Source organism: Labrus bergylta, chromosome 7, assembly GCF_963930695.1.
Source record: "Labrus bergylta chromosome 7, fLabBer1.1, whole genome shotgun sequence".
Lineage (NCBI taxonomy): Eukaryota > Metazoa > Chordata > Actinopteri > Labriformes > Labridae > Labrus > Labrus bergylta.
In genome coordinates, this window is record NC_089201.1 from 24,635,934 (window position 1) to 24,654,441 (window position 18,508).

General features: G+C 40.6%; 2 protein-coding genes across 3 annotated transcripts; both read left to right on the forward strand.

The window, feature by feature from the left end:
- Positions 1–1,295: 1,295 nt before the first annotated feature.
- Positions 1,296–13,361, forward strand: myo5c (myosin VC). Of its 2 annotated transcripts, XM_020658927.3 has the most exons (40): positions 1,296–1,419; positions 1,757–1,867; positions 1,963–2,134; positions 2,235–2,379; positions 2,462–2,618; positions 4,147–4,290; positions 4,368–4,449; positions 4,548–4,655; positions 4,738–4,844; positions 4,925–5,190; positions 5,282–5,363; positions 5,472–5,612; positions 5,708–5,830; positions 5,935–6,018; positions 6,129–6,260; positions 6,348–6,445; positions 6,555–6,641; positions 6,732–6,843; positions 6,930–7,141; positions 7,224–7,389; positions 7,716–7,862; positions 7,938–8,102; positions 8,200–8,293; positions 8,384–8,447; positions 8,535–8,809; positions 8,893–8,956; positions 9,043–9,123; positions 9,226–9,406; positions 9,493–9,586; positions 9,684–9,747; positions 9,832–10,000; positions 10,083–10,167; positions 10,245–10,343; positions 10,503–10,657; positions 11,319–11,408; positions 11,499–11,649; positions 11,737–12,022; positions 12,103–12,277; positions 12,525–12,605; positions 12,725–13,361. In XM_020658927.3, the coding sequence occupies exons 1-40, from the start codon at positions 1,390–1,392 to the stop codon at positions 12,875–12,877; spliced, it is 5,232 nt and encodes a 1,743-aa protein (XP_020514583.2). In that variant the 5' UTR covers positions 1,296–1,389; the 3' UTR covers positions 12,878–13,361. The 2 variants fall into 2 exon arrangements, with proteins under 2 accessions (XP_020514583.2, XP_020514591.2); XM_020658935.3 differs by lacking the exons at positions 1,296–1,419; positions 1,757–1,867; positions 1,963–2,134; positions 2,235–2,379; positions 2,462–2,618 and having other exon boundaries at positions 4,150–4,290; positions 4,372–4,449.
- Positions 13,362–13,624: 263 nt separating this feature from the next.
- gnb5a (guanine nucleotide binding protein (G protein), beta 5a) lies at positions 13,625–18,444 on the forward strand. Its single transcript, XM_020659181.3, has 11 exons — positions 13,625–13,890; positions 14,454–14,590; positions 14,749–14,790; positions 14,999–15,075; positions 15,171–15,303; positions 15,672–15,815; positions 15,923–16,014; positions 16,716–16,764; positions 16,852–16,948; positions 17,052–17,218; positions 17,310–18,444. The coding sequence occupies exons 1-11, from the start codon at positions 13,755–13,757 to the stop codon at positions 17,319–17,321; spliced, it is 1,086 nt and encodes a 361-aa protein (XP_020514837.1). The 5' UTR covers positions 13,625–13,754; the 3' UTR covers positions 17,322–18,444.
- Positions 18,445–18,508: the final 64 nt, after the last annotated feature.

Below are 18,508 nucleotides of genomic sequence, written 5' to 3' on the forward strand. Positions count from 1 at the left end.
GATATGTAAACTGCTTGGGAGAAACGTAGCTGGGAGTTTCAACAGACTTAAAAGATAATTCTTTATGTGGATGTAAAGAACAGTTCCTAACTTTAAATTATATGTACACCTTGCACATGCTGCTTGAGCATAGTATGTCTATCTCCCAGCGTGGGTCGGTGCTTTGTATTTGCAAATGATTGACACAAAATATGCCTAAAAATTCTTGAATGATTAATCTGTTGACTTTAATCTTCTCAGCTGTACACAGCAGTGATGTGTTTCCTTGTTAAAGTATTTCTGGCATCCCCACTCAGTGTTCTCAATTTTGCAAGTGCCCTGATGTTGTAGGTCAAGTAAGATTTTGAAACATTAACTTTATTATTAATTTTTTAATGCATATTTTCCGTGCAGCCATATGTTCCAAAGCAGGGTGCTGAAATGCGTTCAACATATGGAGATCTGACTCGAGTCTGGATCCGGTTTCTTTTGTTGTCACAATCCTTGATCAAACGAGCACACCCCTGACTCCGTGAAGACGCTGTCACAAGATGGGAGGGCGGAGTCAGACAGTCAAAGTCCACAGCAGGTGAGCAACAAGTCAGACAGGAACAGCACGAGACAAACCTGGAATATGACTGACGGCCTTTCAGAGCAAAAGCAGATTTATTGTATTATTTTGTTTTTAATACTCAACCCTCAAGATTTGTCCTGGGACAAATTTTTACAGATTATAATTGAAAACAGAGTGTACAACTACACGTGTCCAGAATCAAACAGGTAATTGAGATAGGCATATTTATTTACTTATTAATTAGCACACATATAAGAATACATTAAAATAGGATTAACAAAAACATAAAAGATGTGTCAGTTTATGAGCATATAAGTTTCAAGTAGTATTAATGAACACACAGGCTTTCCCTTTAACTTGTGTAAGTTTTAGTTACAACAATAAACAACATTTCAAACATGTCACACCAAAATTAACCGAGTATGAATAGCACTTTTCATACAAGTCCAAACATTTTCAAATATACTAATTGTCACACATTACTTATATTTGCATCCCCTTGTTTCTTTTTTGAATGCACTCGGTCAACAATACATTTTTCAATCTTTATCAAAACTATCCCACAGGTTTAGACAGATAAATCGATAAAAAAAAACAAAAACAAAAAAAAAAAACATTTGAGACATTTGTAAAGTTTATATGAAAGTGTTTAGTTCAGCGAGTATTATTTTGAAATTTGTAACCGGAAGCATGCTTAATTACATGCAGCTTGACTTTGCACAAAGTTTAGAGGGGCAGGGGAAAAAAAAAAACTCGTTGGCAACCGGGAAAGTACAGTGTGAGGAACAGGTGATAAACAAACACACTGACCGGAGAAGTGAACACAGTTATGCTTAATGATGGCTGTGTTTGAGCTGTACACCCAGGTAAGAGAAAAGCTCGTCTTTTTAAATTCTAAAACAGATAGTTTTACCTTGAAGTGGTTTCTCTGAGACATATGGAAACTTTTTTCAGAGTTCAGGCTCGCGTCTGAGATGTAAAAGAGGCTGTACCAAAGTGCCTAAAGTTAAACCATTTGACTCAGTTTTTTAAAAGTTCGTCTGTGTAAGTTGCTGACGATGCAAACATAGATACATCTCCTCATAGTTAACTTAGATGAAGTCCTTACAGAGGAATGCTTCACATTTAGGCAGTGTTGTATGTAACTCTACAGCAAGTCTGAATAACTTGTTTACATGACACCTTTAAAATCTCCTCCTTTAGTACAACAGAGTTTGGATCCCAGATGCAGAGCATGTGTGGAAATCAGCTGAGATCAGCAGAGACTTTCACTTTGGGGAGAATGCTCTTGAATTGCTCCTTGAAGATGGCAAAGTGAGTAAAATGTGACCAATAAAACCTTTAGTGGATTTATGAGGGTGAGAGGAAGCAGCTGACTTGGCTCTTTTATGTAACCTGTCACTGTGCAGGAGTACAACCACCCCGTGGACCCGTCTAAACCTCAGCTCCCTCCTCTTCGTAACCCGGACATCTTGGTGGGGGAGAACGACCTCACAGCTCTCAGCTACCTGCATGAACCTGCAGTCCTTCACAATCTGAAAGTGCGATTTGTGGAGTCCAGAATCATCTACACCTACTGTGGTACTAAAGCAAATCACTGGTGGTCCAACGTTTTTTTTAAAGCAGGTGTCTTTGGTTTGTGCTCCTCCTGGCTTATCTTCTGCGGTTCTCTTATTTTCAGGTATCATCCTGGTGGCTGTAAATCCATACAAACAGCTTCATGTCTACGGCGATGCAATCATTCATGCCTACTCAGGCCAGAACATGGGAGACATGGACCCTCATATATTTGCAGTGGCAGAGGAGGCTTACAAGCAGATGGCCAGGTAAATAATAGCGGAAATGATCAACATAAATCAGAATATACACATAATTTATAACTGTACACGCATCATTTTTATCTCTCAGAAACCACAAGAACCAGTCCATCATCGTCAGTGGGGAGTCTGGAGCCGGGAAGACAGTGTCCGCTCGATACGCTATGAGGTACTTTGCTGTTGTAAGCAAATCTGGAAGTAAAACTCGAGTTGAAGACAAAGTCCTGGCATCCAATCCAATAACAGAGGTATGAATATGCAACGGTTCACTGTGCTGTTCTCTTCTTTAAGCTACAGACATGTTTGATGTTTCAGAGCTGTGAGACTTCCTTCTTTTGTCTACCAAATTAATTTGCTCTTGTAAATTGTTATTCAGATTTTTTTCTAATGCAACAAAACAAATTAAAGAAACAACTCGACACAAATACTTCAATAAGTGGGACATACCAGTCCACTAGCATTCGCGGGAATTAAAGGACAATAGGACATGTCCTCCATCCTATTAGGCACATATGTTGGGATGGCTGTGGTTCATTTGCTAGAGTCAGTCGTCTCTCAGTTGAAAGGTGGGTGGTTTGATCCCCAGCCCCTTCAATTCACATATTGAAGTGTCCTTGGCCAAGACCCGTTGGCCTTAACATCGCACTTTACACAGCAGCCTCTTCCATCTGTGTGTGAATGTGGTGTGAATGAATGAATGGATGTGACAGACTAGAGGTGTAAAGGTGCTTTTTGAGTTGTCACAAAAATAATAAAGCACTGTTTAAGTACAGTCCATTTACAATACTTACATATACACCCATATTTATACATTTGCATATATCAGGAGTGTCCAAAGTGCGGCCCGAGGGCCATTTGCGGCCCTTGAGGGGATTTTTTGCGGCCTGTGACGTCAAATGAAGAATCAGAAGATTTTGGCCCGAGGTCTTGATTAAGATTGGCACATTATCTTATTTTTCTTTTTCATGTTAACAAGGGCTGAACAATATTCCTAAAATAGAAAATGTTCAGTAACATGTATGTTGTTTTTTTTAAATCTACAGCTTTTACTATTTTCCACATTTTTTTTGTAAACTATGAAAAAAAAAAACATATGCAAAGACTGTTGTTTAACCATTTAATGACCTGAGCTAAATGCAGAAAACTTTTCCAAAAAAAAAAGAACCACGTTACAGGCTTGATTCTGAGAAAAAAACAAATAAAGTAGAACGAAGAAATCAAAATTTTCCTTTTATTATTTTATTATTTCCTTTTTTTAAAGGGGTTCTTTAGCGAGCCTTTTGATTCTGATCTACAAAGCCTTACTATTTTTTTTAACTATATGTAAAAAAACAAAACCTGTGGCCCGCAAGCGATTCCAACACGACAATTTTGGCCCGCAAGAGAAAAAGTTTGGACACCACTGGCATATATGCTCCCATCTATCTCTCTGAAACTACATTCAAAGGTAGTTGCTTAACATAGGAAAAGAAGGGGGGGACCACATTGGATAGTGATTATTTAGAGACCCTGTGCGGGTAATGTTCTCTAACTTTACACAGTTAAGTGCAGATTGAACCCAATGAGCAGGAGAATGGGGAGTATTTGATGTCCATCTGAGCAAAATAATCGCCATGACAACAAAGCGATGAAGTTATTAAATTCTAAAAAGAGTGAACCCTGAATAATACAGTAAAAGGGGCCAAGATCAATCTTTGCTGTGTTTATTCCTGAAATTGATCTTCGGTCTAACGTTGAGAACGAGGCCTGCTGACCTCAGGTGAATTTCTTTCTCAGGCAATTGGAAACGCAAAGACCACCCGGAACGACAACAGCAGCCGTTTTGGGAAATACACGGAGATCAGCTTTGACAAGAAGTTCAGAATCATCGGGGCCAACATGAGGACGTATCTCTTAGAGAAATCCAGAGTTGTGTTTCAGGTAGTGTATGATTAGATAATGTCAATATGTTTTCTTCATTATGTCCTCCGTAATAATGATGCTCCTGTTTTATTCAGGCAGACAACGAGCGGAACTATCACATATTCTATCAGATGTGCTCCTGTGCTCACCTGCCAGAGTTCAAGAACCTGAAGCTGTGTGAGTTCTTCATTTTGGTTGTGATGACTTTGATTCACTTTGAACGCCTAATTCATAAATACTATAAATGATATTATATGTAATGCTGTTATCTGCAGTGAGTGCAGATAAGTTCCAGTACACCTGCATGGGCGGCGAGATGACTATTGAAGGGGTAGATGACAAGAAAGACATGGAGGAGACTCAACGGACCTTCTCCCTCCTAGGTAGAAACCCCTTTAGATGTCAGATGGTCATTTCTTCAAGCAGTTCAACTTTAACACGAGTGTCTTCTCTTTGCTTCTTCAGGGTTGAAGGAAGAGTTTCAGTCAGATGTTTTCAAAGTTTTGGCGGCTATTCTGCATCTGGGAAATGTGGAAATCAAGGACTCTGGAAGTGACAAATCCTCAGTTCCAGTGAGTATCAACTCTTTAAGTTAGTTGTTTTTCTTGCGAGCTGAAATCTTAAAACGTTTTTATTTTGTATTATCTTCCAGCTCAGCGATCCACACCTGGCGGTCTTCTGTGAGTTGCTGGGTGTGAGCGCAGAGGGGTTGGTGCGTTGGCTCTGCCACCGGAGGATCGTGCTGGTGGCTGAGACGGTGGTGAAGCCGGTGCCCAAAGAGAAAGCGGTGAATGCCAGGAATGCTTTAGCCAAGCAGATCTACGCCCATCTGTTCGACTGTATTATCAACAGGATAAACACAGCGTTGCAGGTTCCAGGAAAACAGCACGCTTTCATTGGTGTTCTGGACATTTATGGGTAATAGCACTTTTTCTCTTCAGCTGCTTGATCATTCCTGTGTCTTTAACCGGCAGTTTTAAATGAGATGTTTTTGGTATTTTGTCCTCAGCTTTGAAACGTTTGACGTCAACAGCTTTGAACAGTTTTGTATCAACTATGCAAATGAAAAACTTCAACAGCAGTTCAATTTGGTACGAGCCCTCCGTCATGCTAAATCCTTTCATAGCACTGAAATCATCTTCTCATCAGCTCCAATGGTTATTATGCTATTTGTTGCCTTTTTTTTTTTTTTTATTCAGCACGTGTTTAAACTGGAGCAAGAGGAGTACATGCGAGAGGACATCCCCTGGACACTGATAGATTTCTATGACAACCAGCCAGTCATTGATCTGATTGAAGCAAAGATGGGGATCCTGGACTTGCTTGATGAAGAATGTTTGGTAACTTTTTCTTCTCTTCCTTAACCTCTCCCTTTGAGTGTGTTATTATTACTGTTACCATGCACCCTTTACACTACTTTTTTTTCCCTTTACAGTTTCCTCAAGGCACAGATCAAAGCTGGTTGCAGAAACTGTTCAACTACCTAGCTGACAATCCTCTGTTTGAGAAGCCCAGGTTATCAAATGAGGCATTTACGATTCAACACTTTGCAGACAAGGTGCAGTCTGGCTGACCCGTAGAAACCCATTACTTATACTTCTATGACCTCTAAAGCCCAAAGACTCCTATCTTTAAAATATATGAGTTTTTTCTCATCAACAGGTGGAATATCAATGCAGAGGTTTCCTTGAAAAGAACAGGGACACTCTTTATGAAGAACTTGTTGACATTCTGAGAGCCAGTAAGGTAATGAAAGGCCCTGTTTCTATTGCTAAGTGTATGTGTCATTAATGCTAAGCCTTGCATTTTTATTTCTCCTGTTTGAACACATTTCTCCCATTTCCAACTCTTATCAGTTTCCCTTTCTGGCCAACTTTTTCAAAGAGGAGGAGCTTCGTGCTGTGAACTGTAAAGGTGTCAAAGTGAGGCCCGCCAGGCCTGGAGTGAAGGCAGCCAGTAAACAGCTGAGAGCCTCTGTGGGAGATAAGGTGGATATGTTTACTCAATGTTAATGGTCACTGGAGATTGAATTCCCTAACTTCTTTTTTTTTTATTATTCTGATGTTTGAATGTAGTTCTGCAGCTCCCTCTCTTTACTGATGGAAACACTGAACGCCACCACTCCTCATTATGTGCGCTGCATTAAGCCCAACGATGAAAAGCTCCCGTTTGAGTGAGTTCTGATGAAACTGTATTTGACAAGAGCCCCTCTGTGTTCATCTGAATACATATTTATATGTTTTTGTAATCCTGTTTTAAGAGAGTTTTGCTTGCTTTTTGAGATATGACTCGAGGAGGGTGGTGCAGCAGCTGCGTGCCTGCGGAGTCCTCGAAACAATTCGTATAAGCGCACAGAGTTATCCATCCAGGTGATTCTCTAGATAATATATTAGCCATGGTGCAGTGTTCTCATCTCTGTGTGCCTGTGTTGACATAGCTAGCATGGTTTGTGTTTGCAGGTGGACATACAATGAGTTCTACAGCCGGTACAGTATCCTGATGTTGCATCAGGAGGCCGACCTCAGTGACAAGAAGCAGACCTGCAAGAATGTCCTTCAGAGGCTGATTCAGGTTAATCCATCTTTAAACACAGCATTGTCATGAGTTGTTGAGCACCACATGTTTGTGTAGCCCGGTCCTCATTGCTTGATCTTTAGGACCCTAACCAGTACAAGTTTGGTCGGACAAAGATCTTCTTCCGAGCGGGACAGGTAGCGTACCTGGAGAAGCTGCGCCTGGACCGCCTGAGAGGAGCCTGTGTGACCATCCAGAAACACGTCCGCGGGTGGAGCCAGAGGAGGAAGTACCTGCGCATGAGAGAGGCGGCCATCATCCTCCAACAGTACATCCGTGGACAGAGGACAATCCGGTGAGACTTCCTCTTTTGACCTCCTGCAGCCTTTGTTGTATCTGTTGCGGTCCTCGTATGAGTATGGGCTTGTTTCTTTCAGTAAAACGGTGAGTGCTGCAACACTGAAGCAGGGCTGGGCATCGCTGGTGATCCAGAGACACTGGAAAGGGTACCGCATGAGGCAGATCTACCTTGTCGTCCGTGTGGCATCCATCACCATCCAGGCCTTCACACGAGGATGGAAGGCACGCAAACAGTTCAAGACGGTGTGTAACTGATTTAATTCATCTTTATGACCTAGTTGAAAGCTGCTATGAGGAAATGTATGAATATATCGCCCTTTGCTTATCTTTTCCTGTACATGTATAAGTAGTGTTTCTGACAAAAGAAACTTAGGCTGTTTTGGTAGTTACTGTTTATCGCCTGACCCCTGGCAGGGATGACAGGCATATCAAATAACTACACGCAAATCAACAGTCTTGTTGCTAATGGTCTTGTTTGCTTTTGTTCTCAATCATAGAAATCGGCATTGATTTCAGCTTGTTTCATTATAAGGTAAAAACACCTCACTGCTCTCTGTAATATTTGTCAGATGATGAAGGAGCACAAAGCTTTGGTTCTGCAGAAGTACGCTCGAGCATGGCTGGCACGCCGGCGTTTCCAAACCATGCGTCGCCTGGTACTCAACGTTCAGCTCTCCTACAGGGTGCAGCAGCTAAGGAAAAAGATTGAAGAGCAGGTGAAGACACTTCCAGAGATAAGTTAGCAGAGGCTTGTACGTACAGGAGGTATCTGACTCCCTGTATTCTCACAGAGCAAGGAGAACTGTGGATTGGTGGAGAGGCTGACCACCTTGGCCAACTCGCACTCTCAAACCGTTGAGAAGCTTCAGGGTCTGGAGGTGAAGCTGGAAAAATCCACTCACCTGAAGGCATCTGTCGAGGCAAGAGAGAAGAAAGCGAAAGAAGACGCTGGTCTGGTCAGTTTTAAAATGTTCTTCTGTCGTTTGTGCCTTAGAAGCTTTTTGTTTGTCTATAGAGCAGAATTTAAAAAAAACATTGTAATCCTCGCTCTAGACAATTGCATTGCTTCAGAAGGACATGGATGCACTAAAACTCGAAAAGCAGAACTTGGAGAAAAAGTTTGAAGCATCCTTCAAAGAGGCAAAGGGTAATATGAGTCAAGATTCCTGTAATATGTTGCTACTCTTACTGCCACTGTGCCCTGAACATTTCTTTTACTGGTTTTAAACTCTTACAGAGAACTTTGATCATATAAAGAGCAGTCTTCTGGAAGAGAAAGAATATGAGGCAAGGCTTCGAAAGTAAGTCATAAAAACAAGCAGTCTAGTTTTATTTTTCATCCACAGTTAATTCTAGCTCGCCCTTATTGATGAGATGCTTCTTGGCAGGATTGCAGAGAGCAACACTGAGATCCAGAGACAGGACCACGAGAAGGAAGTGGAAATTCTGAAAGAGGAGATCAAGAGACTGAAAGAAGAGCGAGTTGGTTTACAGGGTAAGATGGAGGAGGCTGGACAGGTGAACGCTGACCTGCAGGAACAGGTCATCCAGCTCACCAAACACGTTAAAACCATCCCTGAGCTCCGTCGAGACCTCAACAACCTGCAAAACCAGAGAAATAACATGGATCGAAAAATGAAGCAACAGTCTGATCAAGCAAGAGGTACGGCCTTCTTGTGTAAAAAAATAACACACCTACATAATGAGAAAGTAGTTTGCTGATGATACCTGAATATTTCTCTGCAGTGAAAGTGAACGATATCACAAGACAACTTCTGGGTGGTGTTGTTGAAGAGGAGGTTCTTTTGGGGTAATCCAGACGTTCGTCCTTTCTCTAATAGAGCTGTTTTCTTTCTCAAAGTAAGGCATTCAATCTCACTCACTGTTTCTTTGAAGGCTAAGTCCAGACAACTCAGAGAAGGTTTATGAAGTTGAAGATATGCTTGCAGCCTTTGATGGTCTACAGAAAGCTAGCAGGTAAATTTTTACAAACATCTTAAGCAATCTTTTCATTCTTATCAGGGCTTTCTAGTGTTTTTAATCTGTGTACTCTTGATTCTGTCCGTTGTGGTGTCGCAGAATACTTGAAAGCCACCAGAAGGAGCAGAAGGAAAAATATGAATCCCAAGTGGAGGGCTTGAAGTTGAAAGTGGACCATCTTGAAAATGAGAACAGCAAGTTGCAAAACCTGTTTCAGGAGAAGAGCAACGTCAACGAGAACATCCGCCAAGAGGTTTCCAGGCTCAGCAGTGAAAACTCAGTGGGTTACTGCGTTCTTGATTCTATATTTCCCTTCTCAAGATAGCTGCGGTGCAGAATTGAACATGATTTGGTTGTGACCCACAGGTTATACCTGAACTGAAACTGCAGGCTTCTGACCTGCAGAGACAAAAACAAGAACTGGAGGCTCATGTGGAGGAGCAGAGAAAAGAACTGGCAGGTAGATCTGAGTATTTTATTCCAACTATTACTCTGTGGGCCTCTAATGTTGAATAGTATTCAACTTTTGATTTTTTTTTTTCCATGCCATCAAACAGAAAAAACAGAGGAGATCACAAATGTTCTCCACAGGAAGATTGAAGATGAGAGCTCACAACGCAGGTACAACTCAGATTGAAGTCTGAGTTTCTTGATTAAAGAAGTGAGGCAAATTTCTGAGCCCTTCTGATTTTTGCTTCTTTTTAGGCACTTGGAGGAGAAAGCGGGCGAGCTAGAGGAGCAGAAAAATGAGCTTCAAGAACAACTGGAGGAGCTGGAAGAGGAGACTGATCACTTGAAGAGACAGCAGCTGATGGAGAGCGAGGCCAAGAGCAAACTGAGACAGGACATTTCACGGCTTACTGCTGAGAATATTGTGTGTGTCTGCATATGGATAGATGATTGAGTTCAGTCTTCGTTGGTAGTAAATGAAGAAACAAATAATTATTTTCTTTCAGGACTTTGAGGAGATGCTTGATCACAAAGACAGATTGATAAAGAAACTCCGGAGTCAAATAAAAAGCCTTGAAACATCACAAAGAGGTAGCTATTGCTGTGGCTTATTAGTAATAAATAAATCAATATTCTACCTCTTCATAATTACAACGTTTCTTACACAGTGAAACAAACGTCCGCGCCTGCCATCCCCAAGGATTTCCTCGGCATGTTGGAGTACAAACGAGAGGATGGACCCAGGCTCATTCAAAACATCATTCTAGGTTTTTCTTGCTCTCTGACTTTTTTTTCTGTTAGTCTGTGATAGTCACATAAAATCCAATCATTTTAAGAGTTTTTTTTTCCTCAAGATTCTTTTGACTTTTTAGTAAGTGTCTTTGTTTAATGGTAACTCCACAAAACGTGCCTCTTTCTTCTCTCAGACTTAAAACCCAAAGGTGTGGCAGTTAATATGATGCCCAGGCTGCCAGCTTTCATCCTCTTCATGTGCATCCGCCATGTCGACTACCTGAACGATGAAGACAAACTCAAATCTCTGATGAATGAAATGATCGCGGCTGTCAAAAAGGTCATCTTGGTAAGGTTGAATCTCAGTTGGATAACTTTTTTTTCAGAATAAATAATGATTATAACCCAAAGGTCGCATTGATAGGAAACATTTCTTGAGTGAGCGATGAGATTCCGGCGCACACACAGAGCACATGTTGAGCTTTATCGATGCTGAGATTTGATTCAGATGAAGGGGAAAAGGTCGTACAATGCAACACAAGCAGACTGTCTGTAGTCTCTCAGAGCTCCACATTTGGAAGTCTACCCATACTTCATCTTAATTACTTTGTGCTATACATGTCATCCTAAGTCCTATGTGTCCCCCAAAAATCCAACCACCCGATGTAGCTCCAGTCCGAAAGATACGAGGATAAATAATGCTCTAACTTAGGTCGAAATGCATGCAGAGTTTGACTGACTATAAATTATACACCTAACAATAATTATTTATTACAATATCTTGAATTAGCTGGGAAATGTTGGCCACCTCATTTTCTGTTCAGTCTGCATTTTCTTTGTTTGTAGGTTTAAGTTTCATCTGCTTTTAATTGATTGGGGGAAAAAAAGGCAGAAGCCAAATTTCTACGTTGCATAAATAAAATAAAATGTCTGTTAAGTATTTGAGAAATGAAATTGTATTTAAAAACTTTTTTTTTTAAATGTAACTGACATTTCTGTGTTTGTTTCAGAATTATCACAAAGACTTTGAGGTGCTGTCATTCTGGCTCTCAAACACATATCAGCTGCTAAACTGTCTGAAGCAATACAGCGGGGAGGAGGTGAAAAAAAATCATTGAATTTCTTTTGTCATAGTTTTGTCTGTCAATACAGTTGTATTTTATACTTGTTTTGATTTATTTCTGTATAAGGAGTTCATGAAACAGAGTACTCCTCGACAGAAGAAGAACTGCCTGCAGAATTTTGATTTGTCAGAGCACAGGCAGATTCTCAGCGACCTGGCCATCCACATCTACCATCAGTTTCTTTCTGTCATGGAAAAGAGCCTCACTCCCGCAATTGGTAATATACATAGTTCATCGTCATCACTTGCAGATGTTGACAAAGTCTAAAACTGAAAGGGGTTTTCTTTGCATTCCTGTCCTTCAGTACCGGGTATGTTGGAGCATGAGAGTTTGCAGGGGATTTCCAGCATGAAGCCGACAGGATTCAGGAAGCGTTCAAACAGCATCTACGAGGACTCGGAGACCTACACCATCTCCTCCATCATCCAGCAGCTCAGCACCTTCCTCTCCATCATGAGCCAGCACGACATGGAGCAGGGCCTCATCAGACAGGCCGTCAAGCAGCTCTTCTTCCTGGTTGGTGCCACCACCCTCAACAACATCATGCTCCGTAAAGACATGTGTTCCTGCAGGAAGGGGATGCAGATCAGGTCTGTGGTTGTTGTTTTTTTTATTATGAACATGCAGTTTTTGCAGCCAAGTCTAAACATCGCTCTCTCTGTTTGTTCAGGTGCAACATCAGTTACCTGGAGGAGTGGCTGAAGGAGAAAGGACTGCAGAGCTCTAATGCTATGGACACTTTGAAGCCGCTGTCTCAGGCTGCCTGGCTTTTGCAGGTCAACAAGTCCACTGATGACGACGCCAAGGATGTCGCTGAAAAATGCACCGAACTCAACACTGTTCAGGTACTTTCTTCAATTCCACGCTTTCTTTTTTATTCTATATTTTAATAAAGAGGTTTATATTACAAAAAACACGATGAGACAAAATAGGCTTTGTGACCTCTGCAGTCCTCACACTTTTAAGATTAAAAAAAAAAAACATCTCGGGAGAAGCGTGCACTCAAGAGAAATAAGAAGTATGAAGAGAGAAACTAATACCAAAGTCGAGGAAGCTTGTAAAGAAACATGCTGTGTTTTTTTTTATCTGTAGATTGTGAAGATTTTGAACTCCTACACACCCATCGATGATTTTGAGAAGAGGGTGTCATCTTCGTTCGTCCGCAAAGTGCAGGTGAGCTCTCTTGTTAATCTTCACATTTTATTAAGGCAGCAACTAGCCTATAAAAATTCAGAGGTGTGTTACTCCTTCCATGCACTTCATTATCCAATCCCCCTTTCTTCTCGTTGCAGTCATTACTCCACGATCGTGAAAGCTCCTCACAGCTGATGCTGGACTCGGACTATCGCTTCCAGGTCACGTTTCCTTTCTGCCCATCCTTACAGGCTCTGGAGCTGCTGCAGGTCCCGAGCAGCCTCCAGCTGGGTTTCCTCATCAGGATCTGAGCCAGCCGGCCTTTAACATTTCACTACTAATGACTAATTCACAGCGCAATGACCTGCGGTTGCTTCTTATTGTATATATGAATATGTAAACACATTTAACAAAGTATAAATATAATAAACAATGTAGACTTTTTAAATGCAGAGATCATGCCTGTCTAACGTAACAACTCCATAAGGGAAAGGTTTTTAAGATTTGTTCAGATTTTTGTATTTTTTTTAATAAACTGAAATGTATTTATGTTTATGAGCTGGTGGTTGAACAGAATGATCCATTTGAAGAGAGCAGCCCAACATCAAAATCATTTGGTCTCAATCCACTTCAGAATACTTTCTTTGTTATGTATGTTTGTTTAAAAGCACATCTGATGGCCTCTATTTGTAACTTATGCTAACTGATACCCTGAAAGAAAAACTCAGTAACTACTCTCAGTGTTAAAATGTGAAAATGAAATTAATAAAAGTCAACAGTATTTTAAACAATTTACTCAAGACACATGATTACATAAGAGTTTAATTTATTTAGCAGAATATTTTTCTTGTGAAAGCAAATTAATGTTATGTTTTTTTTTTTTTTCCTTTATTCTTTATTTGAAAAACAAACAAAAAAGGGGGTTTTCCTGCTCCTACTGCATTTCTTCATGACGACCAAACACTAATGTGTTCTTCATATGAATGCACTTCTTAGCTGTTGAGTAATGAGGCCGTGTGAGGATGCAGCATCACCAGGATGCAGGGTCCTCCTCCTCCTCCTCCTCCTCCTCCTCCTCCGGCAACTGGAGAAAGCATCTTCTCCCCGTGACGTCATGACAGCAGCATCAGCTGTTAGCTCCGCTTTAAGCCCTTTCGCTGCCGATCGCTGTCTGCACAAAGGAAATATATGAGATCCCCTCCAATCCCTGAAATGGCGACACAGGAGGTACAGCTGAACGAGACCCTGACCCATCTCAAAACGGAATCGGAGACGCTGAAGACGAAGCTGGAGGAGGAAAGGGCGAAGCTGCACGATGTCGAGCGTGAGTGCTGAAAATTGAGAGGCCTTAAATCACCTCGGCGATCACAGTGGGACGGGACGAATAACCGCAAGAAAAACAACTATAAGATCTCTGTTTTTACGACCAAATGTGTTTAAGCGAGGGGGGGAAATGTTTCGAGATTAATGGTTATGAATTTGTTTGCACTGATTTCTGTCCTATTGCTATCTTTGATTTGACATACGACTCCAAAAAAAAAGCTGTTTTGCTCCCTATTTTATAGCACACTGCCTCCATCCACATTCCTGCTGTGTAGTCCAGTCATGTCTTAACAAATGGCAAAACTAGTGATGATAAATCGAAATGTGTAAAAAAAAATAAAAAAAAACAAAACTGGAAAAATTACCTGTTTGTATTGCATGTTGTAGAGATGCTCCCATGAGTTAATGGGCATGACAGATGATTCAAAGATTATAATTCAATGTTTTCCTGCATTTAGACCCACTGTTGTTTAATCCTGATCTTGCAGGGAATAGCCCTACATATTAATGATATACAGTAGAGAGATAATGTATTGTGTATTGTCTGTGTGTGTGTGTGTGCAGTACACCAGGTGGCAGAGAAGGTGGAAGGGCTGGGTCAGTTTGTCATGAAGACCCGGAGGACCCTGAAGGGACACGGCAACAAAGTTCTGTGTATGGACTGGTGTAAGGACAAGAGGAGGATCGTCAGCTCTTCTCAGGTCCAAACACACACACACACACACACACACGCACAAACTGCTTCTCCAGCTACTGTTTGTTCTGCTTTTAACTCAGCTTGCACAGTTATTTAAAGAGCTGCTTTCCTATTGGATAAATTGGGTTTTATTTTGTACTGATGTCTAATCTTTCTATGCAGGATGGAAAAGTGATTGTATGGGATGCTTTCACTACAAACAAGGTAAATAAACACTTTCAAACACAAAAGCAAAGAAGTGTTTATAGTTTGTTAGTTTTAAAAGATGTTTGATGCTTCACAAACTGCACCACTGGTGATATCAGAGAGCTCTAAGCATACTATTCTGCTCTAATTTTTCCTAATGAACCCGATTGATTTCATTGTCCCAGTGTGGCTCACACTGCTTCTGATGCCTTTTGATGTTTTTCAGGAGCATGCTGTGACAATGCCGTGCACCTGGGTGATGGCCTGCGCCTACGCTCCCTCTGGCTGTGCTGTGGCTTGTGGGTGAGTGTCTTAAAATCACTGATGATCCCAATGTGCTGTTTCATCGCTGTGGTTTCCGTTTTTATGGAAACCTGCTTCTCGTTTTCCCCCCACAGGGGCCTGGACAACAAATGCTCGGTGTATCCTCTGTCTCTGGACAAAAATGAGAACCTAGCAGCCAAGAAGAAGTCAGTGGCCATGCACACAAACTACCTGTCTGCCTGTAGCTTTACCAACTCAGATATGCAGGTTAGACTCTCTAATATACGCCATCAACATGACCATCAGTTACAAAAAAGGGACTGAGTGAAATGTCAGGCATAATATTCTTGTTTTTGAATATTCCACTAATACTCCATTTATTAATAAACACTGCTGCTTTTCTATTCATAACTGTTTCTCACCCATTATTAATTAGAATCAATACCTCCATATTGCAGGGAAAGGAGCTTCTCATCCTTGTAAATAATTCACAGTAGCCAGTTGCTCCTGGTTTGACATCCTGGTCACATGACTCCTCACGCAGCACCGACAGTCCATTTATAGCCGCCTGCAGTATGGGCCCAACTTCAGAGCAGCAGTTATTCTTACTCGTCTTTGTCTGCCTGTTTTTTAAGATCCTTACATCCAGCGGTGATGGGACATGTGCATTATGGGATGTTGAGAGTGGGCAGCTGTTGCAGAGTTTCCATGGACACGCAGCAGATGTGCTCTGTCTGGACCTGGCCCCCTCTGAGACCGGGAACACGTTTGTTTCGGGGGTGAGGACTCCTCCTGCTTTCTCTGAACTTTCACTACAGCTTATTGTTAATTCAACATCAATCAGTTTTGAGTTGTACTTATTCAACGTTATTCGGTTACATTGCAGGGCTGTGATAAGAAGGCCAACGTGTGGGACATGCGTTCAGGACAGTGTATTCAGTCCTTTGAAACTCATGAATCGGACATAAACAGTGTGCGGTAAGTGACCGCTTCTGTCAAATTTGAGTTTGGCTATTTGTTAACATATTTTATTTATTCGCAATTTAGTTCAAATTCTGATAGTTTGAGTTTTTCTGAATTGTGTTATTACATCTTCATAATGATCTTATATTAAAATTGAGACTCGATAATTAAATTAAAATGAAAATCCAGGTGAGATCCCTCTGCTTTCATCCTACATACTTCTTATTACTATATGGCTAGATTACAGCAGCCCTAACATAACAAAGAACTTACTTTGTATGGTACATTTGTTTCAGTTTATAGTGCAAAATGTAAACACTGTTTTGAGAATTGATTTTGCGTAAGACTTTCATAATGCCATTCACAAAGATCACTAAAATCAGTTGTAGGCACACACAGAGAGCTCTGCTGTTGGGGTTTAAACTATTTAACATGCAGTCATGTATTTATAGTAAAATTACAAAAGCATTTGTATTTTCATATTGCTGGGATTTATCAGCAAGATGTGTCCCCCCCTCTGTGCAGGAAGAAGAGACAAAAAGGCATGCTGGATTTCATAATGCATAACAGAAGCTTTGTGTTTCTCTTAGCCCATTTAGTCTTTTTAATATGACCACTAGAAGTCGCTAAAAGTTCAAATCCTACATGAAGAGGCTTTCAGAGAGTATTTTAATCCTCATGTAGCTGCCTGTTCTGTTTTTTATTTTTTATTTTAGATACTATCCGAGTGGAGATGCATTTGCATCCGGCTCAGATGATGCTACAGTAAGTATCCAGATATCTACAGCTCAGAGTGCAAACAAAACATATTAAAAATCCTCATTTCAATTCAAACACTGACCTTTGTTTCAGTGTCGCCTGTATGACCTAAGGGCAGACAGAGAAGTGGCTATCTATTCTAAAGAGAGCATCATATTTGGAGTCTCCAGTGTTGATTTCTCTCTCAGTGGTAAGAAATGTACACTATTGAATATTGTTCCTATGGTCATTAGAAAGTATTTAAGTGCATAGAGTCAGTCTATTAAAAGCGTGTGCTTGTTTTTTCCTCTTAGGGCGGCTACTGTTTGGCGGCTACAACGACTACACTATAAATGTTTGGGATGTTCTCAAAGGGACAAGAGTCTCTATTCTGTTCGGACATGAGAACCGTGTCAGCACGCTGCGTGTATCTCCAGATGGGACGGCCTTCAGCACAGGTTCCTGGGACCACACTCTTCGGGTATGAGATGTCGGTCATTAGTGTTTGATCTGCCAACTTTGCAGCCTTCTTTGACCTTTTCTGATGATACATATTTGTTTGTTTTTTCCAGATCTGGGCTTAAGAGTGAAGACACAGAGGATGAAATGGTAGACAGACCTACTGAAGACGCACTGATGTTTCTGTTTGCTAGAGTACAATCACAGAGATAGAGACTCAGACTTGGGTTGTACATAGAGCATATCAATAGCATTGTATATACTCCAGTCTCATGGCCAAGGGAGGTTTACATATTTCAGAGATTAGTTAAACCAACTGGCACGCTTGTATAACGGTATGTTTGAAAGAAAATTGCACAGAAGTACTAATGGTTACAACTTAAGATGTAAAATGTATATTGCAGAAAAAAAAATATTGGTAGTGACTCGCATCAGTCTAGGATAGAAGTGACACAATAAAGTGATGTATTGTATGTGCCCACATAAAGGACATTACTTATTTATTTGTTTCTCTGCACAAAAGATACAAGAGGGATGCGTATGTGGAAGTGAATGGGATACAAGGAATCAAATTCCATCTACTGGAGAAGCACTTATAAAATAGCTTCAGCTTTACTTGTCTACCTTTTACAAAAGAGCGCAGAAATGATTTTAAAGTTTGGGGTAATGAGAGATAGTCAGTTAGATTGGCTTTTAATAAATGATTCTAAAGCCAATTAGAAATAATATACAAAATAAAGGATCTTAAAATATAACGAGTAAAGTACAAAGTTTGTAGGTTAAAAAAAAAAGATGCAAATAGATGTGTTTTAATTCCACACCCTGTACACCCCAACAAGCCTTCTTTATTCTTAACAGCAACTCACCTGCAAATATTATTCCAATATAAAAAAAAAAGCACATTCACATAAACTATATTAATATATGGTGTTTATTGTCCACCTCTATGTTTTTAAATAATGATTTACATCTCATCTGTTTGTTTCCAGCCGTGGAGGCCTCTTATTGCTCTTTGTGCACATCCAGTCACTGCAGACACCCTGAACCTGTGGTCCCCCTCTAGATATCTAAATACTGACAAATTCAAACGTGATTAAATTCTTAGAATGTACTCCTTTCATGCAGTTGTCCAATGGCTGTCATTTCATATTTACTGTAATTATTCTATTGTAGTTTAGTGTACAGTTATACAAGGGACTGTTTATCAAAGTATAACAAACATAATAAACTGAGTTTTGAATACCAAAACGTCCTCATTTTTATTCTTATTAATTTATCTTTTTTTTTGTTTGTTTTACGACTATTGACTTGT